Below are 23,893 nucleotides of genomic sequence, written 5' to 3'. Positions count from 1 at the left end.
CTGGCTGGCATGGGCACTTCCAGCCGAGTTGTGCCCCTGCACACCCTTCCCCTAGCAGGGGGGTAAACTAGACTGGAACTAACTGGTCCCCACCCTTCCTGCAGGAAGTAGGACTAGACCACTTCTCTCCACAGGGGAGTTAGAATGGAATGGTAAGTTCAATTCTAAGATAGCTCTGCCATGTTTGCTGCCACCTGCTGGTGAACCAGGTACATTACATGAACAGTTACATAACAAACCTGGACAAAATACATAGATTGTATTGGTGTTAGCCAAATAAAGACAGTAGCAAGGTGCAGAAGTGGTAACACCACTCTGGGGTGTTACACATGGATCATACAGACAGGTGCATTCCCTATCTCTCGGGCCATACAATCCACAGAACATATAATAACATCCCACAGAATGAGAAGTGGCACAAACACTAACCTGATATGAACCTGCAACACAGGGGCCAAGATGAACAACGAAAAAATGGTTCCAAATTATCAATGACCACTATAGTGCCCCCCTTGAAGTGATTGAAGAGTAAACTGATGCACTGTACAAGTCCACAGGGCCATCCCTTCTGCAACAGGTCAGATGGCTGGTCTGTTCTGCGCTTGCCAAAACACACTGCATTAGTATTCCAATACTAATAAAGAGCCTTTTGGACCATTATCCCCATCCCCCAATGACACCCACCCACAGCTGATAAACAGACAAGCTCCGTCACCTGTTTTTGTGCATGTTGCATGAACGAAGCCATCATGACTGCTGCCAGGCAGGTAGACAACTGTGACATCAACTGTGTTCTGTCTATGCACATTTTCATGGTAACTTCCATATTTCTATAGTTAAATGGGTTTTCCAAGTTATTTTTATTGATGATCTATACACTTGTATAGGAACGAGCCGTCCCATTGAAATGAATGAGACAGCTTAGGTGTGATTACACCTGCTCACTGCTGCTGCAACAGTGAGTAGGTAAACAATGAACAGAAGACAGCACTGGTGCATGCCTTCTCTTCAACCAGTTGATCAGCGAGGGTGCAGGGTGTTGGACCCCCCCCCCCCCCCCCCCGATCTGATATTGATGACCTATCCTGAGGATAGGTAATCAATAACTTAGATAACCCCGTTAATTTAAATTAATTAACACTGTGATTAAGTCTGGAGGACCACCTCATCAGAAACGGGTGATGGGATGGTTCTCTGGACTTAACCATGTAATGCTTGAAAATAGATGTCGGGCGGCACTGCTGTTGTGGGTGCGCGGTCCGCGGGTGTCCCCCAGATGCTTGATTAGAAGAAAGAACCGGCACTCCTTACAATGTAATTATCTGTATTTTATTCGCCACTCTTGGATAGAGGTGACGCGCGTTTCGGCACATGCAAGTGCCTTTGTCAAACTCATGCAAACAGCAAGTGGCAAGGAAATGAACATCAACATATGTTTAAATAGCCCGCCCCTCATCACATGATAGAGGCTTTCGGGTCATCTGATTCTGACGTCATGTTGGCAAGGTAACAAAAACATGTTTACTAACATCCAAGTAAAAGAAAATAGATGCGATCCTTCTGTATCATCGAGGATCGTTAAATGTCAGTTACACTGTGGAAACACATGGAAAATATAGAGACAAAAATTATTACCTATACGAATATAAATGAATAATTATTCGTAATAGACATTCTCATAGAAAACTGCTCACCGCGTACTCACGATTCAACCCCTTGGGTGTCATCGTCTGTAGGCGGTGAATCCAATAGGCTTCATGTTTCAATAGTAACTCCACCCTATTGCCTCCCCTTCGAGGGGGTAGTATCTCCTCAATGATTTGAAACCTAAGTTGGGACACATTATGTTTTTGTTGTGAAAAATGCAAAGGAATCGGTAATAATACATTTTCATTGCGAATGGTCGATTTATGTTTGGCAAATCGATCCTTCATCCGCATTGTGGTTTCCCCTACATAGCAGAGTCCACACGGACATTTCAGTAGATATATAATAAAAGAACTATTGCACGTAAAGTGGCCCTTTACAGGAATTTGTTCCCCACTATGTGGGTGTGAAATGTAAGGACCTTTAATTATACTAGAGCAGTGAATGCAGCTTAAACAGGAGAAGGTGCCCTTCCTGACAGTAGAAAATATCATTTGTCGGGGGCCATTTTTAGCAGTGCCTATATCTGCTCTAATAATTTTGTCCCTTAAGTTACTTGCCCGTTTATAACATAGCATCGGAGGACTTTGAAATTCTGCAATCTGGGGATAAGACCTCCAATGCTTATTAATCACTGCCCGTATGCGATTAATCCAAGGGTGGTACTGTATGACTAGGGGGAGTTTTTTTTGAGGAGTCGTGCTCTGCTCTATTGGGGATATTTCACATTTATTTCGTTGGTGAGTAAGTAACCATTCAGGATAACCCCTTTGCCTAAACTTATTGGTCATCTCTCGAAAACGATCAGTACGAGTAGAAGGATCACTGACAATTCTACTCACCCTCTGGAATTGTGAGTAAGGGATAGATCTTTTCGTGGCAGGTGGATGATTACTGTCGTAGCTAAGCAGGCTATTACGATCTGTGCTTTTGGTATATAAATCTGTTTGACATACACCATCTTGACCCTTTATGACCCAAGTGTCTAAAAAAGGTATTTTAGAGAGATCAGTATGTGCTGTAAATTTTAATTCGGGCCATATATTGTTAATAAAGACAAGAAATTCTTGCAGGGTCAAAATGTCGCACCGCCATATGCAAAACACATTGTCTATAAAACGCTTCCAAAAAATGCAATGCAATTGAAAAAGTGGATGAGGATATATAAAATCCTGTTCGAACTGAGCCATATAGCAATTTGCATACGGCGGTGCGACATTTGACCCCATCGCGGTCCCACGGCACTGTTGGTAATAGGTATCTTGAAAAAGAAAATAATTTCTCATCAAAACTGTGGTCAAAAGGTCAAGAAAAAAATCTTTCTGTTGTGGTGTATATTCACTACGATCCAACATCTTCCGCACAGCGGTTAATCCTTTATTATGAATTATAGAAGTATATAGACTACATACATCTAGGGTCACTAGTATACAATCTGTATCTATCTTGATTTTTCTAAGTTCCTCTAAGAAGTGGTGAGTATCCCTTAAATATGAGGGGGCTGTTCGTGTTAAGGGTGTCAGAATTTTTTCAAGGAGGATGGCTGGAGGAGTTAATATTGAATCGGTTGCTGCGACTATTGGTCGTCCTGGTGGACGTTCCATACACTTATGCACCTTGGGGAGAGTATAAAATACGGGGGTGATAGGATGTTGTTTAATAAGAAACTCTGCTAATTGCCGATCTATAGTTGTATTCGCTTCATATTGCTTAACTATATTTTCAAGCTCACGCTTGATATCAAAGATCGGATCCCTTGATAAAATTATATACGTTTCACTATCGGACAATTGGCCAAGGATTTCTTGCACGTAATAATCTTTATCAAGTATCACCAAAGCTCCCCCTTTGTTTGCAGGTTTAAATATGAGTGTATCATCATCTAATAAGTGTCGAATGGTCTGTCTCTCCAAGGACGAGAGATTCTGATGCAAATAACACTCTCCCCCTTGTTTTAACTGTGTTAATAGTTTATCTATATCCCTCTTAACTAGCCCTATGTACGTTTCTACGGGATGTTCACTCTTAGGGGGCATATAATGGCTTTTCAGCCGTAAACCAAATTGTTTCAAAGTCAGTGAACCCTTAATTTCTTCAGAATGTCCAATGTCCCCTGATGCGAGCTCTCTCTCTTTAGAGAAATGAGCTTTCAACCGCATAGATCGGAAAAAACGTTGGAGATCCATGTCCAAATTAAAGGTGTCAAGAGGTGCAGTGGGGCTAAACGATAAAGCCCTCTGTAATAGCTGTATTTGAGCTAAGTTCAAAGTCTTAGAGGATAAATTTAGCACTAAAGAATCGGGTGTACCTGTGAACGAGTCACTCGTGGGGCGTCTACTTCGCCGATGATGGCGGCTGGCTCTCCGTGTGTTTGCTTTCTTGGCCGGCGTCGTCTCCCTAAAAAAGGTTGTTGGCCAATAGTAGATTCGCTCCCAGATCCTGAGGATGAATAGCCTGCCCTGCGGCCTGGGCGTCTGATATTCTGGATAGCCATACTGGACTTGTCTTGCCACCGGTATACGCGATTGGTTGAATAATCCTCGGAATCCCGAATATATTTGTTTCTTTTGGTGGCTTGAATTTGTATCCTTAAATCTGTGCATTGTTTATCAACTTTTGTTTTCAATGCTTGTAGATCCTCTATCTTAAGACAATCCTTTAATTGGGTCTCAATGGAATCAATAGTCTGCTTGCTATCAGAGATAGCTTGAGTGAGATGTTCAGTGGTTAATGTAATCAAATCCAGGGAACACTTGTTTAGAATGCTGGCAAACCGAGTACAATATTCAAGATTATCACCAAACAGTGTAGGTCTAAGGTTCACACGAAGCCCTCGTGGTATACGTTGTGTGCGATAATACTCAGCAAGTGTAGCCACGTGTAACTCTAGAGAAATTAAGTGCTTTGATTCTCTCTCCAAATCACGACTTCTGAACTCACTGGATGGAACCTTCAAAAATTCAACAGATGAATCGACTTGCGCTACTATCAGGCGTGCTTGGTCGTCGTCGTAGCTAAAGGTGTTCATTTAATGTTCTGATGAATTGTATTGTAGCTGTTTGGTTTTGTATGGATAAGTCAGGGTTAACAATCCAAGATAAAGCTAGGTCTGCCCCTAATTTATTGTGTGAGTCTAGTATTAGCTGGGGAAGAGAGAGGAGCAACATGTGTTCATTCCTTGGAGAAACTAGGCCTTAAGGAATCCCTATCCTTGAGGTATTTGCATCAAGAAAGCCATCTCTACTTTACAGTATTCCAGAGAAAGAAAGGAAGAACTAGAAGATCCAGAAACTGTGAGGCTGAGTGCTGAAATCAGTCAGTAAGGTATTCACTGTTAAGGCTGATTAAGACTTTACTGCAGTGTTAAGCCATATGTTAAGCTGAATTTGGTTCCTAGTTTTAACGTGGTTTTGTAAGTTAACTACTGAAGTTATTCAACGAAGTCTCGTGCAACTGCGCAAATAACAGTAAAAATGTCCAGCTAGGTCAATAGACAATGTATAGAATGATCATAGAATTTACAGTGTTCCAGCAGAGATGACCCTTTAAAACATAACTTTTAATTACTTCTAGTAAAAAAATATACCACCTTCGGGATTCACCAGTGAAAAAATGTGAAACTAATACTATATAATGATAAAAACTATTTATACGGGATAGCCGACCGATAGTATGGCTAAGGAGGTTTGGTGTACATACGGCAGTGCTCAGGGGAGTGTTCAGATAACTAAACTGTCCCTACAATAACCCTGAATAAAACCTCAGCCCAGGGACGTCCCCTGATGGTGGAGACTCCCTGTCCTCGTTCCTGGACTGACTGCCCTATGTATACCCTCCTCTCAGAAAACAAAAAATCAATACCCGGCTCCCCCGTATGGACAACGGATATTTACTGGGTCACAGTAAATTGATACCTGAAAGGACCACAGCCCATCATAATAAAGAGACTGAAACAAAAATGTAGGTGCAGAGGAGATAAATCCTACAACACCGTCATGAGAAGCCTAAAGAAACGTCATGATAATACTACGTTCCCAGGCTGGTTCTCATCAATACCCCGACGCGTTTCCCCTATTACTAGGTTCATCAGGGGGTCAGGAAGCAGTCATGGATAAACCGTTACATACAGATAATCAAGATATACTCATGATATATATAGGAGGCATAGGACCGGACACGCAGATACTGACGTGTGTATGGGACCAAGCGGACCATTAGATAAATCCCACTCAGAGTCCTGGACAGTCAAATTGGTAAGAGGCCCATTTAGATGAGGGCAATTACTGTATCCAAATGGATGGCATAGGAGGTTACCGGAACACCAGGGAAATCCATTTGGATACAGTAATTGCCCTCATCTAAATAGGCCTCTTACCAATTTGACTGTCCAGGACTCTGAGTGGGATTTATCTAATGGTCCGCTTGGTCCCATACACACGTCAGTATCTGCGTGTCCGGTCCTATGCCTACTATATATATCATGAGTATATCTTGATTATCTGTATGTAACGGTTTATCCATGACTGCTTCCTGACCCCCTGATGAACCTAGTAATAGGGGAAATTGATGGGGTATTGATGAGAACCAGCCTGGGAACGTAGTATTATCACAACGTTTCTATAGGCTTCTCATGACGGTGTTGTAGGATTTATCTCCTCTGCACCTATATTTTTTTTCAGTCTCTTTATTATGATGGGCTGTGGTCCTTTCAGGTATCAATTTACTGTGACCCAGTAAATATCCGTTGTCCATACGGGGGAGCCGGGTATTGACTTTTTGTTTTCTGAGAGGAGGGTATACATAGGGCAGTCAGTCCAGGAACGAGGACAGGGAGTCTCCACCATTAGAGGACATCCCTGGGCTGAGGTTTTATTCAGGGTTATTGTAGGGACAGTTTAGTTATCTGAATACTCCCCTGAGCACTGCCGTATGTACACCAAACCTCCTTAGCCATACTATCGGTCGGCTATCCCGTATAAATAGTTTTTATCATTATATAGTATTAGTTTCACATTTTTTCACTGGTGAATCATGAAGGTGGTATATTTTTTTACTAGAAGTAATTAAAAGTTATATTTTAAAGGGTCATCTCTGCTGGAACACTGCGCAAATAACTGACTTCGGCTCATCGGAGCCCATAAATTTTAATACTGTATGGAGACGGATCTCCATACAGTATTAATCCGAAGTTTTCAATGAAGCAACTTAAGCTGTAGCTTCCGAAGCTTGCTTTGCTCATCACTAATATATATATACTAGACATTAAGCCCGTTACAATAACGGGCACTAGAGCAGTAGTGCATAAACATTAGTAGGGACAGACTGCTGGCACTGACTGATGGCTGAGGTGGCTGACACTGACTGGTGGCTGAGACGGTTGACACTGACTGGTGGCTGAGACGGCTGCCACTGACTGGTGATGCTGAGACTGTGGCTGTGGCTGAGACTGTTGACTGTGGCTAATGGCTGAGACGGCTGGTACTGACTGATGGTGCTGAGACTGCTGGCATTGTGACTCGTGACTGGTGGCACTGACTGATGGCTGAGACGCCTGGCACTAAATGGTGGCTGAGACGACTGGTACTGACTGGTGGCTGAGACTGCTGGCACTGTGACTGATGGCTGAGACGGCTGACACTCACTGGTGGCTAAGATGGCTGGCACTGTGACTGGTGGCTGAGACTGCGGCTGTGGCTGAAACTGTTGACTGGGGCTAATTGCTGAGACTGCTTGCACTGTGACTGGTGGCTGTGGCAGGTGGCACTGACTGGTGGCTGAGACAGCTGGCACTGACTGGTGGCTGAGACGGCTGGCACTGACTGGTGGTGCTGAGACTGCGGCTAATGGCTGAGACGGCTGGCACTGTGACTGGTGGCTGGTAGCACTGACTGATGGCTGACACTGAATGGTGGCTGAGACTGCGGGCACTGTGACTGGTGGCTGAGACGGCTGGCACTGACTGGTGGTGCTGAGACCACGGCTGTGCCTGAGACTGTTGACTGCGGCTAATTGCTGAGACGGCTGGCACTGTGACTGGTGCACTGACTGATGGCTGAGACGGCTGGCACTGACTGATGGCTAAGACGACTGACACTGACTGGTGGGGAAGAAAAACCTGTGCTTTTAATTCGATAGCTTGTACAGCGGTATTCTACTTAGCCCATACTGCAGGCTCACAGCCTGGGAGAGGCATGTGTAGGATACAGCTGGGTACTACTTTGCCCAGATTGTAGGCTGTAAGCCCAGGAGAGGCATGTTAGAGTAGGACCCATCTGATTAGAAGCCACCTTGTCGTCTGGTAGATGGGCCCGAAATATTTTTGATCAATTATATTCGCAAAGAGCTTCTAGCTGCATTTGCAGTAAGTATGGCTTATTTGCTTATATCTTTGTGCAATTGACTAGCAGAGTGCTGCTACCTGTAGTTCTACTGACTGGTGGCTGAGACTGCGGGCACTGTGACTGGTGGCTGAGACTGCGAGCACTGACTGGTGGCGCTGAGACTGCTGGCATTGTGACTGGTGGCAATCACTGATGGCTGAGATGGCTGGCACTGACTGGTGGTGCTGAGACCACTGGCAGCAACTGGTGGCTAACAGCTGCTGTATCTGTGTCTGTATCTATGTATGACAGGACTGTAATGGCAGCGCTTGTGGGAGGTCCGGGTGGCTTTGTGGTGCGCTGCGATTCAATTGGCCGGCTCCCCGCACATGTGTATTCAACTCGGCGCATCGCGCGTGCGCATTTAACTTCGGCACACACGCACGGACACATCCCAGGCACAGAGGGATTTTATTATATAGGGGATATATATATATATATATATATATATATATATATACAGTACAGACCAAAAGTTTGGACACACCTTCTCATTCAAAGAGTTTTCTTTATTTTCATGACTATGATGGCATCAAAACTATGAATTAACACATGTGGAATTATATACATAACAAACAAGTGTGAAACAACTGAAAATATGTCATATTCTAGGTTCTTCAAAGTAGCCACCTTTTGCTTTGATTACTGCTTTGCATACTCTTGGCATTCTCTTGATGAGCTTCAAGAGGTAGTCCCCTGAAATGGTCTTCCAACAGTCTTGAAGGAGTTCCCAGAGATGCTTAGCACTTGTTGGCCCTTTTGCCTTCACTCTGCGGTCCAGCTCACCCCAAACCATCTCGATTGGGTTCAGGTCTGGTGACTGTGGAGGCCAGATCATCTGGCGCAGCACCCCATCACTCTCCTTCATGGTCAAATAGCCCTTAATTTCAAAGTTTTCCCAATTTTTCGGCTGACTGACTGACCTTCATTTCTTAAAGTAATTATGGCCACTCGTTTTTCTTTACTTAGCTGCTTTTTTCTTGCCATAATACAAATTCTAACAGTCTATTCAGTAGGACTATCAGCTGTGTATCCACCTGACTTCTCCTCAACGCAACTGATGGTCCCAACCCCATTTATAAGGCAAGAAATCCCACTCATTAAACCTGACAGGGCACACCTGTGAAGTGAAAACCATTTCAGGGGACTACCTCTTGAAGCTCATCAAGAGAATGCCAAGAGTGTGCAAAGCAGTAATCAAAGCAAAAGGTGGCTACTTTGAAGAACCTAGAATATGAAATTTTCAGTTGTTTCACACTTGTTTGTTATGTATATAATTCCACATGTGTTAATTCATAGCTTTGATGCCTTCAGTGTGAATCTACAATTTTCATAGTCATGAAAATAAAGAAAACTCTTTGAATGAGAAGGTGTGTCCAAACTTTTGGTCTGTACTGTATATATATATATATATATATATATATATATATATATAGTTATTTATTTTACAATGCCTTTAATTATTTAAAAATATTTCAACATTTTGAAATGAAAGGAGAGATAAATAAAAATAAAAAGGTCAGAAACAAGAGAGAAAAAATATAGGTCCTAGGAGACTACAGACATATACAATGAGACTACAGACATATGTCATATACAAATTTTTAGGCCAGCTGGAGTACTTTTGATTCAGGTAGAATCAATTCATGCCTGAATCAAATTGGTCGACCAATTCAGCTGAATCGAGCCTGGATTGAATTTTAAGTGATTCACTCATCTCTAGACCCTTTCCACAAGGGTTTACAATCTGCAAGGACCAGGAAGGAGGCAGTAGGTAAAGGTGGGAGCTGCTCATCTGGCTGTGTAGTGACAGCAGGGTTATTACAAGTTGTTGGTCGCTAATGAAAGCAAGTTACAGTTTTAATATAATAATGGATCAGGTGTACAATGCTTGGGCAAAAAACTCATTTTCAAAGTTAGTCAACATTGCTGTAAATTGCTCCAAATTTATCAAATGTCACATGTGAATGATTGCAGGTGAGGTCTGAATAGACACTGCTATGAGAAGGCATAAAAGTGCTTCCTCCACTGTCCTATAATAAGGCTATAATGAGGCTACTTTTGGGTAGTCTAAGTTTACTTCTTGGTGAGAGATCATTGACTTCTAGACATGCTTCTATGAAGCAGTCAAAGACATTTTGCCCGGTCAACAAACTTTTAAAAGGGGCGCACCATTGGACTGAAAGAAGCAGGTTGGTTGTTTCAATGAATTGCCTGCTATCTAGGTCATTGTGACTTAGCTGTTAGGAGATGTTGAGAGCAGTGGTTTACGTGCGGACATGTACACATGGCGTACAGGCTGTGGATGATCCAGACATACTACCGGTAGAGAGGATTGTTCAATCCATTAACAAGCACGAGCAACTCCTACAGTTTCATTGTCCACCATTCAGACACAGGTGGCACCATTATTACACACCCCTGTCTCTATCCAGACCATTTCCAGGCTATTAGCAGAAATACATTTTATGTCACAGCATCCATTAAGTTGTGTATGATTCAGTTGGCACTCTGGTCAATGGCGTGGTGCTCGTGTCTAATGGCCGCTCTCTGCTGTATAACAGCAGAGAGCACCCATTAAGTATCTTGCCATTGACACCAAGCCACCGTCCCCTTCATTTGCAGTGGTTTGGTGAATGAGAAACCTGGACTGCTACGGACTGGAAAGTTATTCTCGACTAATACAGCTTCTGTTTGGGATCCGATGACAGTCAGGTTTGAGCATAGAGGACTCATGGTGAGCGCTTCAATTTTGCCTTTGCTGTGGAGTGACACACTGTTACAACTGTTGGTGTGATGATCTAGGGAGCAATCACATATGACAGCCAGTCACCCTAGTAGTGATACAAGGGACACTAACAGCTCAGCAATATGTGCAGGGCATCCTACAGCCACATGTTACCTTTCATGGCAGGGCTTCCAAATGACATTTTTCAGATGATTCTCTCCCACCCACAACCTGGGATTACCAGGAAAGTCTCCTCCAGATCTCAACACTTCCTTTGTCTGCCCATTCACCAGATTTATCACCAATCAAGCATTTATGGGACTAGCTGGGAAGCCAGCTTTGGCAACCTACCAGTGTACAGGATCTACAGGCCCATGCCCAACCGTAACTCATCTTGTATCCAGGCTAGAGGTGGCCCAACAGGGTACTAGAGCCTCCTTTAGAGCCTGTACAGTTTTCCCCATAAACGTATCCTTTCACTCTAATACTGTGATCACTTACATATCTCATCATTACATTCACAAATATAAAGATTAATCCAATTCCAACAATTATTGGTGCATTATTTTATTTTCTAGTTACCAGCTCTGTCAACTACACAATGGACGGAGCTGTGTGGTTTCAGCATCGATGCTACAAGGTACCAGCTGATTGTCAGTGGTACAGGGTGTTGGACCCTCTTCTGAGCTGATATTGATGGCCTATCCTAAAGATAGGCCATAAATATCAAAATCCTGAACAACACATTTAATGCACACAGACGACCACCACCACAAGAAAAATAAAACCATGCAAAGAGTGGTATACATGATGTCCTTCTCCAGAACAATTTTATGGTTTCATATTCTGTAAAAATACTTATTATGCTGCTAATTGAATGTGTCTTACTCATAATTCACAATTTCTTTTACAGGTCTATAGTTGGGATTCCCATCTGTGAATCTCTTATTCAGCTGAAGCCTAATGAGACATATCACATCAGCGTCAGAGCTGTGAATGTGGGTGGCCCAAGCGAGAGCAGCAAATCTGTTTCCATTCACACTACAGGTAGTATCACAACACCATGAATGGTGTGGATTCTGCTATTACTATTCCTGCTAAGCACGTCACATATCATATATGAGGACTGATTAAACATTATTTTAAATCTGTTGTTTTTATATATTTTCCTTGAACAATGAATATATAAGAATATACCTAGGTTATAATATCTGGTACATAAACTAGGTGGCTACGCTCTACATGGGCCCTAAATATTCAGACAAAATAATTATTTGGCTTCCCACCCAAAAGCATCACTAATTGCTTCCATATGGATACTATAAAGATACATAGAAAAGATGTCATAATCCCATTGGTTGATTTGTGAAGGGGTAACTCTCAGGGTTTTTCTATAATGAAGGAAACTTCTGGCAGTGGGTCAGAAGAAGATGATTCAACTACCACCACAAATAATGTTGTTACATTTCCTAACCCTTAGGCCCCTTTCACACGGGCGAGTATTCCGCGCGGATGCGATGCGTGATGTGAACGCATTGCACCCGCACTGAATCCTGACCCATTCATTTCTATGGGGCTGTGCACACGAGCGGTGATTTTCACGCATCACTTGTGCGTTGCATGAAAATCGCAGCATGATCCTCTTTGTGCATTTTTCACGTAACGCAGGCCCCATAGAAATGAATGGGGTTGTGTGAAAATCGCAAGCATCCGCAAGCAAGTGCGGATGCGGTGCGATTTTCACGCACGGTTGCTAGGAGACGATCGGGATGGAGACCCGATCATCATTATTTCCCCTTATAACATGGTTATAAGGGAAAATAATAGCATTCTGAATACAGAATGCATACTAAAATAGCGCTGGAGGGGTTAAAAAATTTTTTAAAAAAATTAAACTCACCTTAATCCACTTGATCGCGGAGCCCCCCTCTCCTTCTGTCTTTATCTTAGCTGTGTGGAGCAACAGGACCTGTGGTGACGTCACTCCGGTCATCACATGGTCCATCACCATGGTAAAAGATCATGTATGCATTCTGTATTCAGAATGCTATTATTTTCCCTTATAACCATGTTATAAGGGAAAATAATACACTGCTCAAAAAAATAAAGGGAACACTTAAACAACACAATGTAACTCCAAGTCAATCACACTTCTGTGAAATCAAACTGTCCACTTAGGAAGCAACACTGAGTGACAATCAATTTCACATGCTGTTGTGCAAATGGGATAGACAACAGGTGGAAATTATAGGCAATTAGCAAGACACCCCCAATAAAGGAGTGGTTCTGCAGGTGGTGACCACAGATCACTTCTCAGTTCCTATGCTTCCTGGCTGATGTTTCGGTCACTTTTGAATACTGGCGGTGCTTTCACTCTAGTGGTAGCATGAGACGGAGTCTACAACCCACACAAGTGGCTCAGATAGTGCAGCTTATCCAGGATGGCGCATCAATGCGAGCTGTGGCAAGAAGGTTTGCTGTGTCTGTCAGCGTAGTGTCCAGAGCATGGAGGCGCTACCAGGAGATAGGCCAGTACATCAGGAGACGTGGAGGAGGCCGTAGGAGGGCAACAACCCAGCAGCAGGACCGCTACCTCCGCCTTTGTGCAAAGAGGAACAGGAGGAGCACTGCCAAAGCCCTGCAAAATGACCTCCAGCAGGCCACAAATGTGCATGTGTCTGCTCAAACGGTCAGAAACAGACTCCATGAGGGTGATATGAGGGCCTGACGTCCACAGGTGGGGGTTGTGCTTACAGCCCAACACCGTGCAGGACGTTTGGCATTTTCCAGAGAACACCAATATTGGCAAATTCGCCACTGGCGCCCTTCACAGATGAAAGCAGGATCACACTGAGCACATGTGACAGACGTGACAGAGTCTTGAGACGCCGTGGAGAACGTTCTGCTGCCTGCAACATCCTCCAGCATGACCGGTTTGGCATTGGGTCAGTAATGGTGTGGGGTGGCATTTCTTTGGAGGGCCGCACAGCCCTCCATGTGCTCGCCAGAGGTAGCCTGACTGCCATTAGGTACCAAGATGAGATCCTCAGACCCCTTGTGAGACCATATGCTGGTGCGGTTGGCCCTGGGTTCCTCCTAATGCAAGACAATGCTAGACCTCATGTGGCTGGAGTGTGTCAGCAGTTCCTGAAAGACGAAGGCATTGATGCTATGGACTGGCCCGCCCGTTCCCCAGACCTGAATCCAATTGAGCACATCTGGGACATCATGTCTCGCTCTATCCACCAACGTCACGTTGCACCACAGACTGTCCAGGAGTTGGCAGATGCTTTAGTCCAGGTCTGGGAAGAGATCCCTCAGGAGACCGTCCGCCACCTCATCAGGAGCATGCACAGGCGTTGTAGGGAGGTCATACAGGCACGTGGAGGCCACACACACTACTGAGCCTCATTTTGACTTGTTTTAAGGACATTACATCAAAGTTGGATCAGTCTGTAGTGTGTTTTTCCACTTTAATTTTGAGGGTGACTCCAAATCCAGACCTCCATGGGTTGAAAAATTTGTTTTCCATTTTATAATTTTTGTGTGATTTTGTTGTCAGCACATTCAACTATGTAAAGAACAAAGTATTTCAGAAGAATATTTAATTAATTCAGATCTAGGATGTGTTATTTTTGTGTTCCCTTTATTTTTTTGAGCAGTGTACAATATACAGAACACCGATCCCAAGCCCGAACTTCTGTGAAGAAGTTCGGGTTTGGGTACCAAACATGCGCGATTTTTCTCACGCGAGTGCAAAACGCATTACAATGTTTTGCACTCGCGCGGAAAAATCTCGCGTGTTCCCACAACGCACCCGCACATTTTCCCAAAACGCCCGTGTGAAAGAGGCCTTACAGATAATTTTAAGATTTGGAGCATTACACACAAAAAGGTTAAATTCCTTGTTTAGGGTTCATATCAAATTTTTACCATGACACATATGATATAAAAGAAATATACGTAGAATAAAAACCAATTATTTTATACCCAAGGAATATGTTGATTTGAGCCATAGGATGTGTAAAGTGTTTTTCTGTTTCATCATAATTATAGAAAACAGTTCCAACCCTATTGCTTTCATTGTGCCATCAGTTTGCATCCTGTTCTATGCACTGCACTGGGGCCAAAGCCAGAAGTGAATCCAGCAGGAAGGAAAAGTATAAGTCCTTCCTTTATAGTTCCTTTTTCTTTTGAATCTACTTCTGCTTTGGCTCAACAAATTGTGTCAAAAACTGCATTGCCGTTTCTCCAAAAATGCTGTCTGAAGAAAGCCTGTACATGATGCCTCTTGCTTCACTAATGTCATTAGAAACTTAGGTGAGGTCCAGATGGAAACATGGAAAGGTTTTGAAACAGACCACAAATGGATGGAGTCTTTGAGTCATACAAGAACATTGGACAAAGTTAAAAACTATGGTCCATGGCAGAAACATTGGCAAATGTAATTATAGCCATTATATTTTATGGGTCAGTATTTAGTCCAGCAACTGTCCATTGGAAATTTGGACTGCACCCAGGTAGAAGGCAGCCTAAGGTCACTTTCACATTGTCAGTATTTGTAAACCAAAACCAAAAGTGGAACCCATAGACAAAAAGTATAATAGAAAGATGTGTGCCTCTTCTGGTTTTTGGCTTATAAATACTGGGGGGTATTAATGAAAACTGGTGTAAAGGAAAACTGGCTTAGTTTCCTATAGAAACCAATCAGATTCCACCTGTCATTTTTCAAAGCTCCTAAGCCAGTTTTCCTTTATAGCAGTTCTGATAATTCTCCCCCCACTGACTGTGTGAAAGTGGCCTAAGTACTTTTGCATTTTTGGTGCTTTTTTGCTGAAAAAATTGCAGCTGTAGATGTTAGCTGAAAGTCTATGGGAACACATAAGTATTTTTTTTGTTAGTGGTGTTTATAGTGTCTATAGCGTTTTTTTTTTTTTTTTTATTTGTATTTTTCAAGTGTATTTAAAACTTGTAGAAAAACAAACAAACAAACAAAAAAAACACATGCAAAGGACCACATATGGGTTTAACTTTTTTTTTCTTCTTTTTTTTTTTTTTTTGACGGAAAAAAAATCACTAAAACAGATTTGTGTGTGTAGGGGCTCTCAGGGTGCATACTTACCAAAATTGTTGGTAAAATCGGGGCATATAAGCCCCGCCCCGGGAAAGCCCCAGATACTGCCATAAACAACAATTTGTAGGCTGGTTTGTGTTATCCCCGCCCATTTTCGGCCTGGGACAGTGCAAATTTGCCGGAACAGTCTCTGAAAATCAGGGACATTCCCGTCATATTTGGGACAGTTGACAGCGATTAGGGTGGTTTCACACTATGGAGGAAATATATCATTCCCCTTATGCTACATTTTGGCATAGAAAGTCGCAATCTGCCTTTTACACTGCCCTTGCCACGTCTACAAAAAGGGGGCGGAGTGAGGAGATTGCAAGGGTGGAGCCATCAGTCCCAAAAAATTTGCCAGAAACTGACTTGAATATTGACTGAAATCTACCGCAGCTCCAAGCTGCCATACATTAAATTCTAGCATATGGAGAGCCAGAGGAGGCAGGTCATTTATGACCACGCCTGTACCTCCTCCAGCAGCACAAGCCGGCCTTGTTAAACCAGGGCCTATCTCTTTTTTACAAAAACACTGTGACCAGATGTTACATGCTGACTAACAAGAAATTATGAAACAACCTACAAACTCTGGCAGATATTTATCAAAACTGGTGTAAAGTAGAACTGGCTTAGTTGCCCATATAGCAACCAATCAGATTCCACCTTTCATTTTACAAAACTCTTTTAGAAAATGAAAGGTTGGATCTCATAAGCCAGATTTCCTTTAGGCCTCAGGCACACGACCGTTGTTTTGGTCTGCATCCGAGCCGCAGTTTTTGCGGCTTGAATGCGAACCCATTCACTTCAATGGGGCCGCAAAAGATGCGGACAGCACTCCGTTTTGCGGACAAGAATAGGCAGTTATATCAATGGCTGTCTGTGCTGTTCCGCAAATTGCGGAACGCACACGGACGCCATCTGTGTTTTGCAGATCTGCAATTTGCGGACTGCAAAACACACAACGGTCGTGTGCATGAGGCCTTACACCAGTTTAGCTAAATCTCCCCCACAGTTTTTTTTTTTTTTGTAGTGGAGTTTTAAGACAGTTACCTAGTGTTTTTTGGCATATTTTATAAATGATAGCACGCCCTGGGTGTGCTGTGACTTCTTTCTAGGAAAAAAAGGTCTGCCAAAAATGTGTGAAAAACTCCACCCCAAAAAACGCTTGAATAAATCAAAAACTTTTTTAAAGTCAGTTTTGCTTGAGTCTACAGTCGTGGCCAAAAGTTTTGAGAATTACATAAATATTGGAAATTGGAAAAGTTGCTGCTTAAGTTTTTATAATAGCAATTTGCATATACTCCAGAATGTTATGAAGAGTGATCAGATGAATTGCATAGTCCTTCTTTGCCATGAAAATTAACTTAATCCCAAAAAAACCTTTTCACTGGATTTTATTGCTGTCATTAAAGGACCTGCTGAGATCATTTCAGTAATCGTCTTGTTAACTCAGATGAGAATGTTGACGAGCACAAGGCTGGAGATCATTATGTCAGGCTGATTGGGTTAAAATGTCAGACTTGACATGTTAAAAGGAGGGTGATGCTTGAAATCATTGTTCTTCCATTGTTAACCATGGTGACCTGCAAAGAAACGCGTGCAGCCATCATTGCGTTGCATAAAAATGGCTTCACAGGCAAGGATATTGTGGCTACTAAGATTGCACCTCAATCAACAATTTATAGGATCATCAAGAACTTCAAGGAAAGAGGTTCAATTCTTGTTAAGAAGGCTTCAGGGCGTCCAAGAAAGTCCAGCAAGCGCCAGGATCGTCTCCTAAAGAGGATTCAGCTGCGGGATCGAAGTGCCACCAGTGCAGAGCTTGCTCAGGAATGGCAGCAGGCAGGTGTGAGCGCATCTGCACGCACAGTGAGGCGAAGACTTTTGAAAGATGGCCTGGTGTCAAGAAGGGCAGCAAAGAAGCCACTTCTCTCCAAAAAAAACATCAGGGACAGATTGATCTTCTGCAGAAAGTATGGTGAATGGACTGCTGAGGACTGGGGCAAAGTCATATTCTCCGATGAAGCCTCTTTCCGATTGTTTGGGGCATCTGGAAAAAGGCTTGTCCGGAGAAGAAAAGGTGAGCGCTACCATCAGTCCTGTGTTATGCCAACAGTAAAGCATCCTGAGACCATTCATGTGTGGGGTTGCTTCTCATCCAAGGGAGTGGGCTCACTCACAATTTTGCCCAAAAACACAGCCATGAATAAAGAATGGTACCAAAACACCCTCCAACAGCAACTTCTTCCAACAATCCAACAACAGTTTGGTGAAGAACAATGCATTTTCCAGCACGATGGAGCACCGTGCCATAAGGCAAAAGTGATAACTAAGTGGCTCGGGGACCAAAACGTTGACATTTTGGGTCCATGGCCTGGAAACTCCCCAGACCTTAATCCCATTGAGAACTTGTGGTCAATCCTCAAGAGGCGGGTGGACAAACAAAAACCCACTAATTCTGACAAACTCCAAGAAGTGATTATGAAAGAATGGGTTGCTATCAGTCAGGAATTGGCCCAGAAGTTGATTGAGAGCATGCCCAGTCGAATTGCAGAGGTCCTGAAAAAGAAGGGCCAACACTGCAAATACTGACTCTTTGCATAAATGTCATATAATTGTTGATAAAAGCCTTTGAAACATATGAAGTGCGTGTAATTATATTTCATTACATCACAGAAACAACTGAAACAAAGATCTAAAAGCAGTTTAGCAGCAAACTTTGTGAAAACTAATATTTCCCCTTATCCCCCTCTCCTGATTCCTTCCTTCATTTTTATCTTCCTATGTTTGCTTCTTTTTTTGTTTTTGTGGGAGTCTCCCCTGATATTTCTTATCACTGGGGCAATTTTTGCTAATTTACCCGTCTATGATTTATAATAAAGGTAGCTTTTAATTACCACGCTTACTCTGAGATACTTAAACTAATGTCTGTAAAGCGCTGCGGAATATGTCAGCGCTATATAAATGCATAAAATAAATATATAAAAACTTGTGAATAGAACTTTCTCTATCATAACTTGTTTTACCAGTGACAGATTTTTAGTCATGTTCCTTTAACGTCTGTATTTTTGTCTTTCCGGCCTGTATAGAATGGTTCAGAACACATATATTATCTTTCTAATTACCTGTTTAATATGGAATGCACTGAGCCGCATCTCTGCTATCTGCCTAGGTTCATATTTTTATCTTAATGAAGAAACCGCTCATCCTCTCCTGTCTGTTTCTGATAATGGATTCACCATTTCTTGTAAAGAAGAGGAAAGTTTAGAGGATTTACCTTATGACTGCAACAAATTCTCAAGGTATTGTGTAGAGTGTGAGAGATATGTACATTCTCTTTCTGCTGTATTCTCTTAATTACAACTTATTTTCATTTCTGCTATTCTCCAGGCTACTGTATTTAGCATACATTCTATATAAATAAAAGTCGTCTACTAGTGAGACATTAGGAAAGTCCCATTGCTGTTTAAATTGGAAATAAAAAATACTTCTCAATTGCAGCTTTTCATAAATCATTAATATAGGTAAATATAAGAAACTTTGTAGTATGTCTCTGTCTCCACTTATCAGCTCCTCCCTTAGCTAACTTTTTTTAAACACAGTTTACACATGCTGTTTTTTGTGGCATTTTTTTTTTTTACTTGTGGTGCATTTTCTATTTTAATTTGGAGCATGTTCTAGGTGAAATATTATTTAGGTGTTTTCCCATACTCTTCTCTATAGGGAATAAACATGTTAAAAGTGTGTGAACAAAAAAAACTAAAATGCATGTAACATAAAAAAGCATTGGTTTACAGGCATTTTTAATGGCAAAAATGCCCAAATTTGCACGCGAAGGAAGAGCTGATAAGAAAATAGACATTTTCCTCTGATAACCTATATTTCACATTTTTTAGATTCATCCATACTACGATTTATGCGACAATGTGAGAAAAGTTAGTGAACATTTAATGAAATAAAATACTGATTGTGACCAATTTCCATAACCAGGAAAAAAAATCCTTCATTAGGGCAGTTGGATGAATAACTTGTAAAAAATTAATTCCATATCCAATATTCAAATGTATTTCCAGGAAACCAAATATGCTGTGAATGTGTCTGGGTTGAGGCCCAACAATCTTACCTTTCAGCAGTAAGACCTGCATCCACTTCAGTGTATATCTAGGCACAGTGGGCAAGTTTGTCAAGTGAACAATGGTCTTATGACTGCACAATGGATGTTGGGTATTTTCACTCCTAGTAGAACAGATCTCCATTCCCTTAATCTTGTTGCTCACCTGTCAACCTTCACCAACATACTTCCTACAACATTGACAATTAGAGGTGATCAGACCTCCGCTGAACATGCATTGATGGCTTATTTGAAGGACATCGATGTGTTTTTCTGAAAAACTCATTTTATTATAACTCCCAATACCCTTTCTTAAAGGGAATGTGTCATCAGACAATGACCTATTGTTTAAATTTATTTTTAAAGAATGTTTAATGTTATTTTTAAATTTTCTATGTCAATATCTATATTTAAACAAAAACCATAAATCCCTGCAGTTTTCACACTGGCCACTAAGCCTAATAGGCTCTACTTCTTGGTCTGTACAGATCAATTTACTGCAGTTATACATTATTCTATTCCTGCCTGTAAGGATAAGGAGATATCACCTCTGTGTATAGATAAGACAGAATCCACCATTCACAATAAGTGATTGTCAAAGCTTATCCATTCCTTCCTTGTACAATGACCTCTGCACAGGTCACAGTGCAATGGGCGCCTCCCCCTTGGGCCCTCTATAACGCGACCCAGGTGTAGGAATGCCGAGTGGTATAGTGCGACTTAAAATGTCCCTTTATGTGTGTCACGGTGCTCCTACCTGGATATGGCTGGACCACAGGCTTTGGCTCCGAAGCAATAAATAGGGGGAATAATTGAGGGATTTGAATGAAAGATTCAGTCCAGACCTTGTATGTAGTTGAACAGCAGCTTTACTTGAATAAACGTTCATCAGAAACCAGTCTTCAAGCTTTGTCTTGGTCCCAGCAGGCTTTAGCATTAAACTGGCAGGTTTCTTCAATAACTCTGCTTGCTTTCTCTCTCTCTCTCTGCTGTACTGACAGGCTTGCTTAATATACTGTTACTTCTGTATGCTGCACTTCTCTCTGTAGTCTGGCTCTAGATTATACCAGGGAATTTTCCTCCTGGCTCCTGAAGCTCTAAGCTTTGGCGTCCATGGCCAGCAGAGCTGAGGGTGCTCTGGCTGGCTTGGGCATGTCCAGCAGAAACGTGCCCCCTGCACACCTGTCCCCTAGCAGGGAGTAAGCTAGACTAACTCTCACTGGTCCCCACCCTTCCTGCAGGAAGTGGGTCTAGCCTACTTCTCCACGGGGGAATGGAACGTTCCATTCTATCTACATACAGCTCTGCCATATTTGCTGCCACTTGCTGGTGAACCAGGCACATTACATGCGAACATAGTTGCAAACAGATTAGGAATGCACATTGTGGAGGACCTGGAAAGACATACATAAGATGACATTATATTAGCCCATTAGAGATAGTAGCAGGGTGCAGTAGTGGTAACACCACACTGGGGTGTTACAACAGAAAATGCCTAGAAAACTCTCCCATAGAAATCAATAAGGTCCCCTCCTGACCATTGTGTCTATAGACCATGGGGCTGCTGTAAAGCAATTTTTTAATGCTGTTTAAATGCTGTTAAGAAAAGCTCAGGCAAGATGTCCGTCCCCGTAATCATGTTCAAGAAACAGAATTAAAAAAAATCTACAATCAGAAAATAAAAACAGATTAAGTAAAAAAAGATATATGTGACTATCTGGTTTTAAATGGAAAATAACATTTTTGGTGATTTCCTTTAAATTCTGCTTTGATTTTGTCATTACTACTGTTTTCATTTTTTTTTATCTTGCATGCATTCCTATACATTGCAAGCTACACAATGCTGTTCACTATGAAATCCATCAGACAGGCTCTCTGGTGGCTTGTTTCCAGCCCCTCTACCTTTCAGATTGTTTTTTTTTATAAAAACTGAGGTTAATTGATCATTAAAGGGGTTATCCGAGTTAATAAAAAAAAAAAAAACACTTAAAATCCATCAGGATATACATATAATTTGGTTAAGCTTGATTTCATCAAGTTAAAACCCATATTTACACCTTTTCATGGGTCTGTCATTGCTGTGTTTACATGCTGAAGTACAAGGTGAGGGGGCGTATAACAACAAAGCCTGAGCTCTGCCTCATGAATATTTCTGGGCTTGAACAACCTGACCTTTCCCTCACCCTGCTCTGCACTTTGCAAAAAAATAAATAAATACACACTTGTCATGCGGATGGACGGATCCCTCTGCCAGTCTTTTTCACAGTATTCCTGGTTTGTGCATGTGCAGACCGGAAGGACGGATCCACAAGGCAGCTCCGTCTAGGTGCAGATCCGTCTAGAAATGCATTGCAATAACGGATCCACCTATCCGCTTGTCATGCGGATGGACGGATCCCTCTTTCAGTCTTTTTCACAGTTTTCATGTTCTGTGCATCCGCAGACCGGAAGGATGGATCCGTCTATCCGCTTGCCATGTGGATGGACGGATCCCTCTGGCAGTCTTTTTCACAGTTTTCATGTTCTGCGCATGCGCAGACCGGAAGGACGGATCCGTCCTTCAGTTGTTTTGCAACGCCAGATCCGCACGGCAGCTCCGTCGTCGGAGCTGCGTGCCTGCTGGATCCGACGATCAGTGTGACAACTAACAGCATTTGTAGACGGATCCAGGTGCGGATACGTCTAGAAATGAATTGCAATAACGGATCCGTCCAGCGGCACGGGCAAATAGCGGCAGGGCAGATCCGACAGGGTGAACAGCCTGTCGGATACGTCCTGCCGCTAGTGTGAAAATATCATTAGCATTATCTGTATCTAAGCAATATCTATATTATTCAAATATATATTCAATATGGATATTGCTTAGATAAATATATATTGGTGGCAGATAAGGATTTTATATAGCTGAATAATGATGTTGATGATGATAATAATGATGGCCAATAATTTATTTATATTTCCCAGGGGGTGTTCAATGTGTACTAGTGGGGGGGGGGGGGCCAGGGCTGTAATAACGATCCCCAGATGCAGAGGGGAACGTTTACAAACTGCCACCTCTAGCCCCAGTGAATGCAGGAGAGACAAACATACCCTGCTGCCAGAGAAGAGATCACCTCGGCTCTGGTATGTACTGCGCATGAGCGATCGCATACCAGAGCCGAGGCAGTGAGAAGAGCTGGAGAGGGGCGGGCACCAGAGGCTCTGACGTTTCGTTTACAGAGCCTGGACACTCCCTCAAGCAGGGAGAAGCTTGTAAACTAAACGTCATCAGCAGAGCTGGCTTAGGGCTCTTTCACACTTGCGTTCTTGTCTTCCGGCATAGAGTTCCGTCGTCGGGGCTCTATGCCGGAAGAATCCTGATCAGGATTATCCTAATGCATTCTGAATGGAGAGAAATCCGTTCAGGATGCATCAGGATGTCTTCAGTTCCGGAACGGAACGTTTTTTGGCCGGAGAAAATACTGCAGCATGCTGCGCTTTTTGCTCCGGCCAAAAATCCGGAACACTTGCCGCAAGGCCGGATCCGGAATTAATGCCCATTGAAAGGCATTGATCCGGATCCGGCCTTAAGCTAAACGTCGTTTCGGCGCATTGCCGGAGCCGACATTTAGCTTTTTCAGAGTGGTTACCATGGCTGCCGGGACGCTAAAGTCCTGGCAGCCATGGTAAAGTGTAGCGGGGAGCGGGGGAGCAGTGTACTTACCGTCCGTGCGGCTCCCCGGGCGCTCCAGAGTGACGTCAGGGCGCCCCAAGCGCATGGATCATGTGATCACATGGATCACGTCATCCATGCGCATGGGGCGCTCTGACGTCATTCTGGAGCGCCCCGGGAGCCGCACGGACTGTAAGTATACCGCTGCCCCGCTCCCCGCTCCTACTATGGCAACCAGGACTTTAATAGCGTCCTGGGT

The 23,893-nt window shown here is 42.9% G+C and overlaps 1 protein-coding gene across 1 annotated transcript in view; it reads left to right on the top strand.

Moving 5' to 3' along the window:
- Positions 1–23,893, top strand: part of FSD2 (fibronectin type III and SPRY domain containing 2) — a 131,078-nt gene that overhangs the window by 79,326 nt on the left and 27,859 nt on the right. Inside the window, exons 10-11 of the mRNA XM_040414050.1 lie at positions 11,669–11,802; positions 19,044–19,173. Of these exons, the coding sequence (XP_040269984.1) occupies positions 11,669–11,802; positions 19,044–19,173 (264 nt within the window). The remainder of the gene's footprint in view (positions 1–11,668; positions 11,803–19,043; positions 19,174–23,893) is intronic.

This window comes from Bufo bufo, chromosome 1, assembly GCF_905171765.1.
Source record: "Bufo bufo chromosome 1, aBufBuf1.1, whole genome shotgun sequence".
NCBI lineage: Eukaryota > Metazoa > Chordata > Amphibia > Anura > Bufonidae > Bufo > Bufo bufo.
Note: the sequence above shows the minus strand (reverse complement) of the source record. Positions and strands in the feature narration are given on the sequence as shown.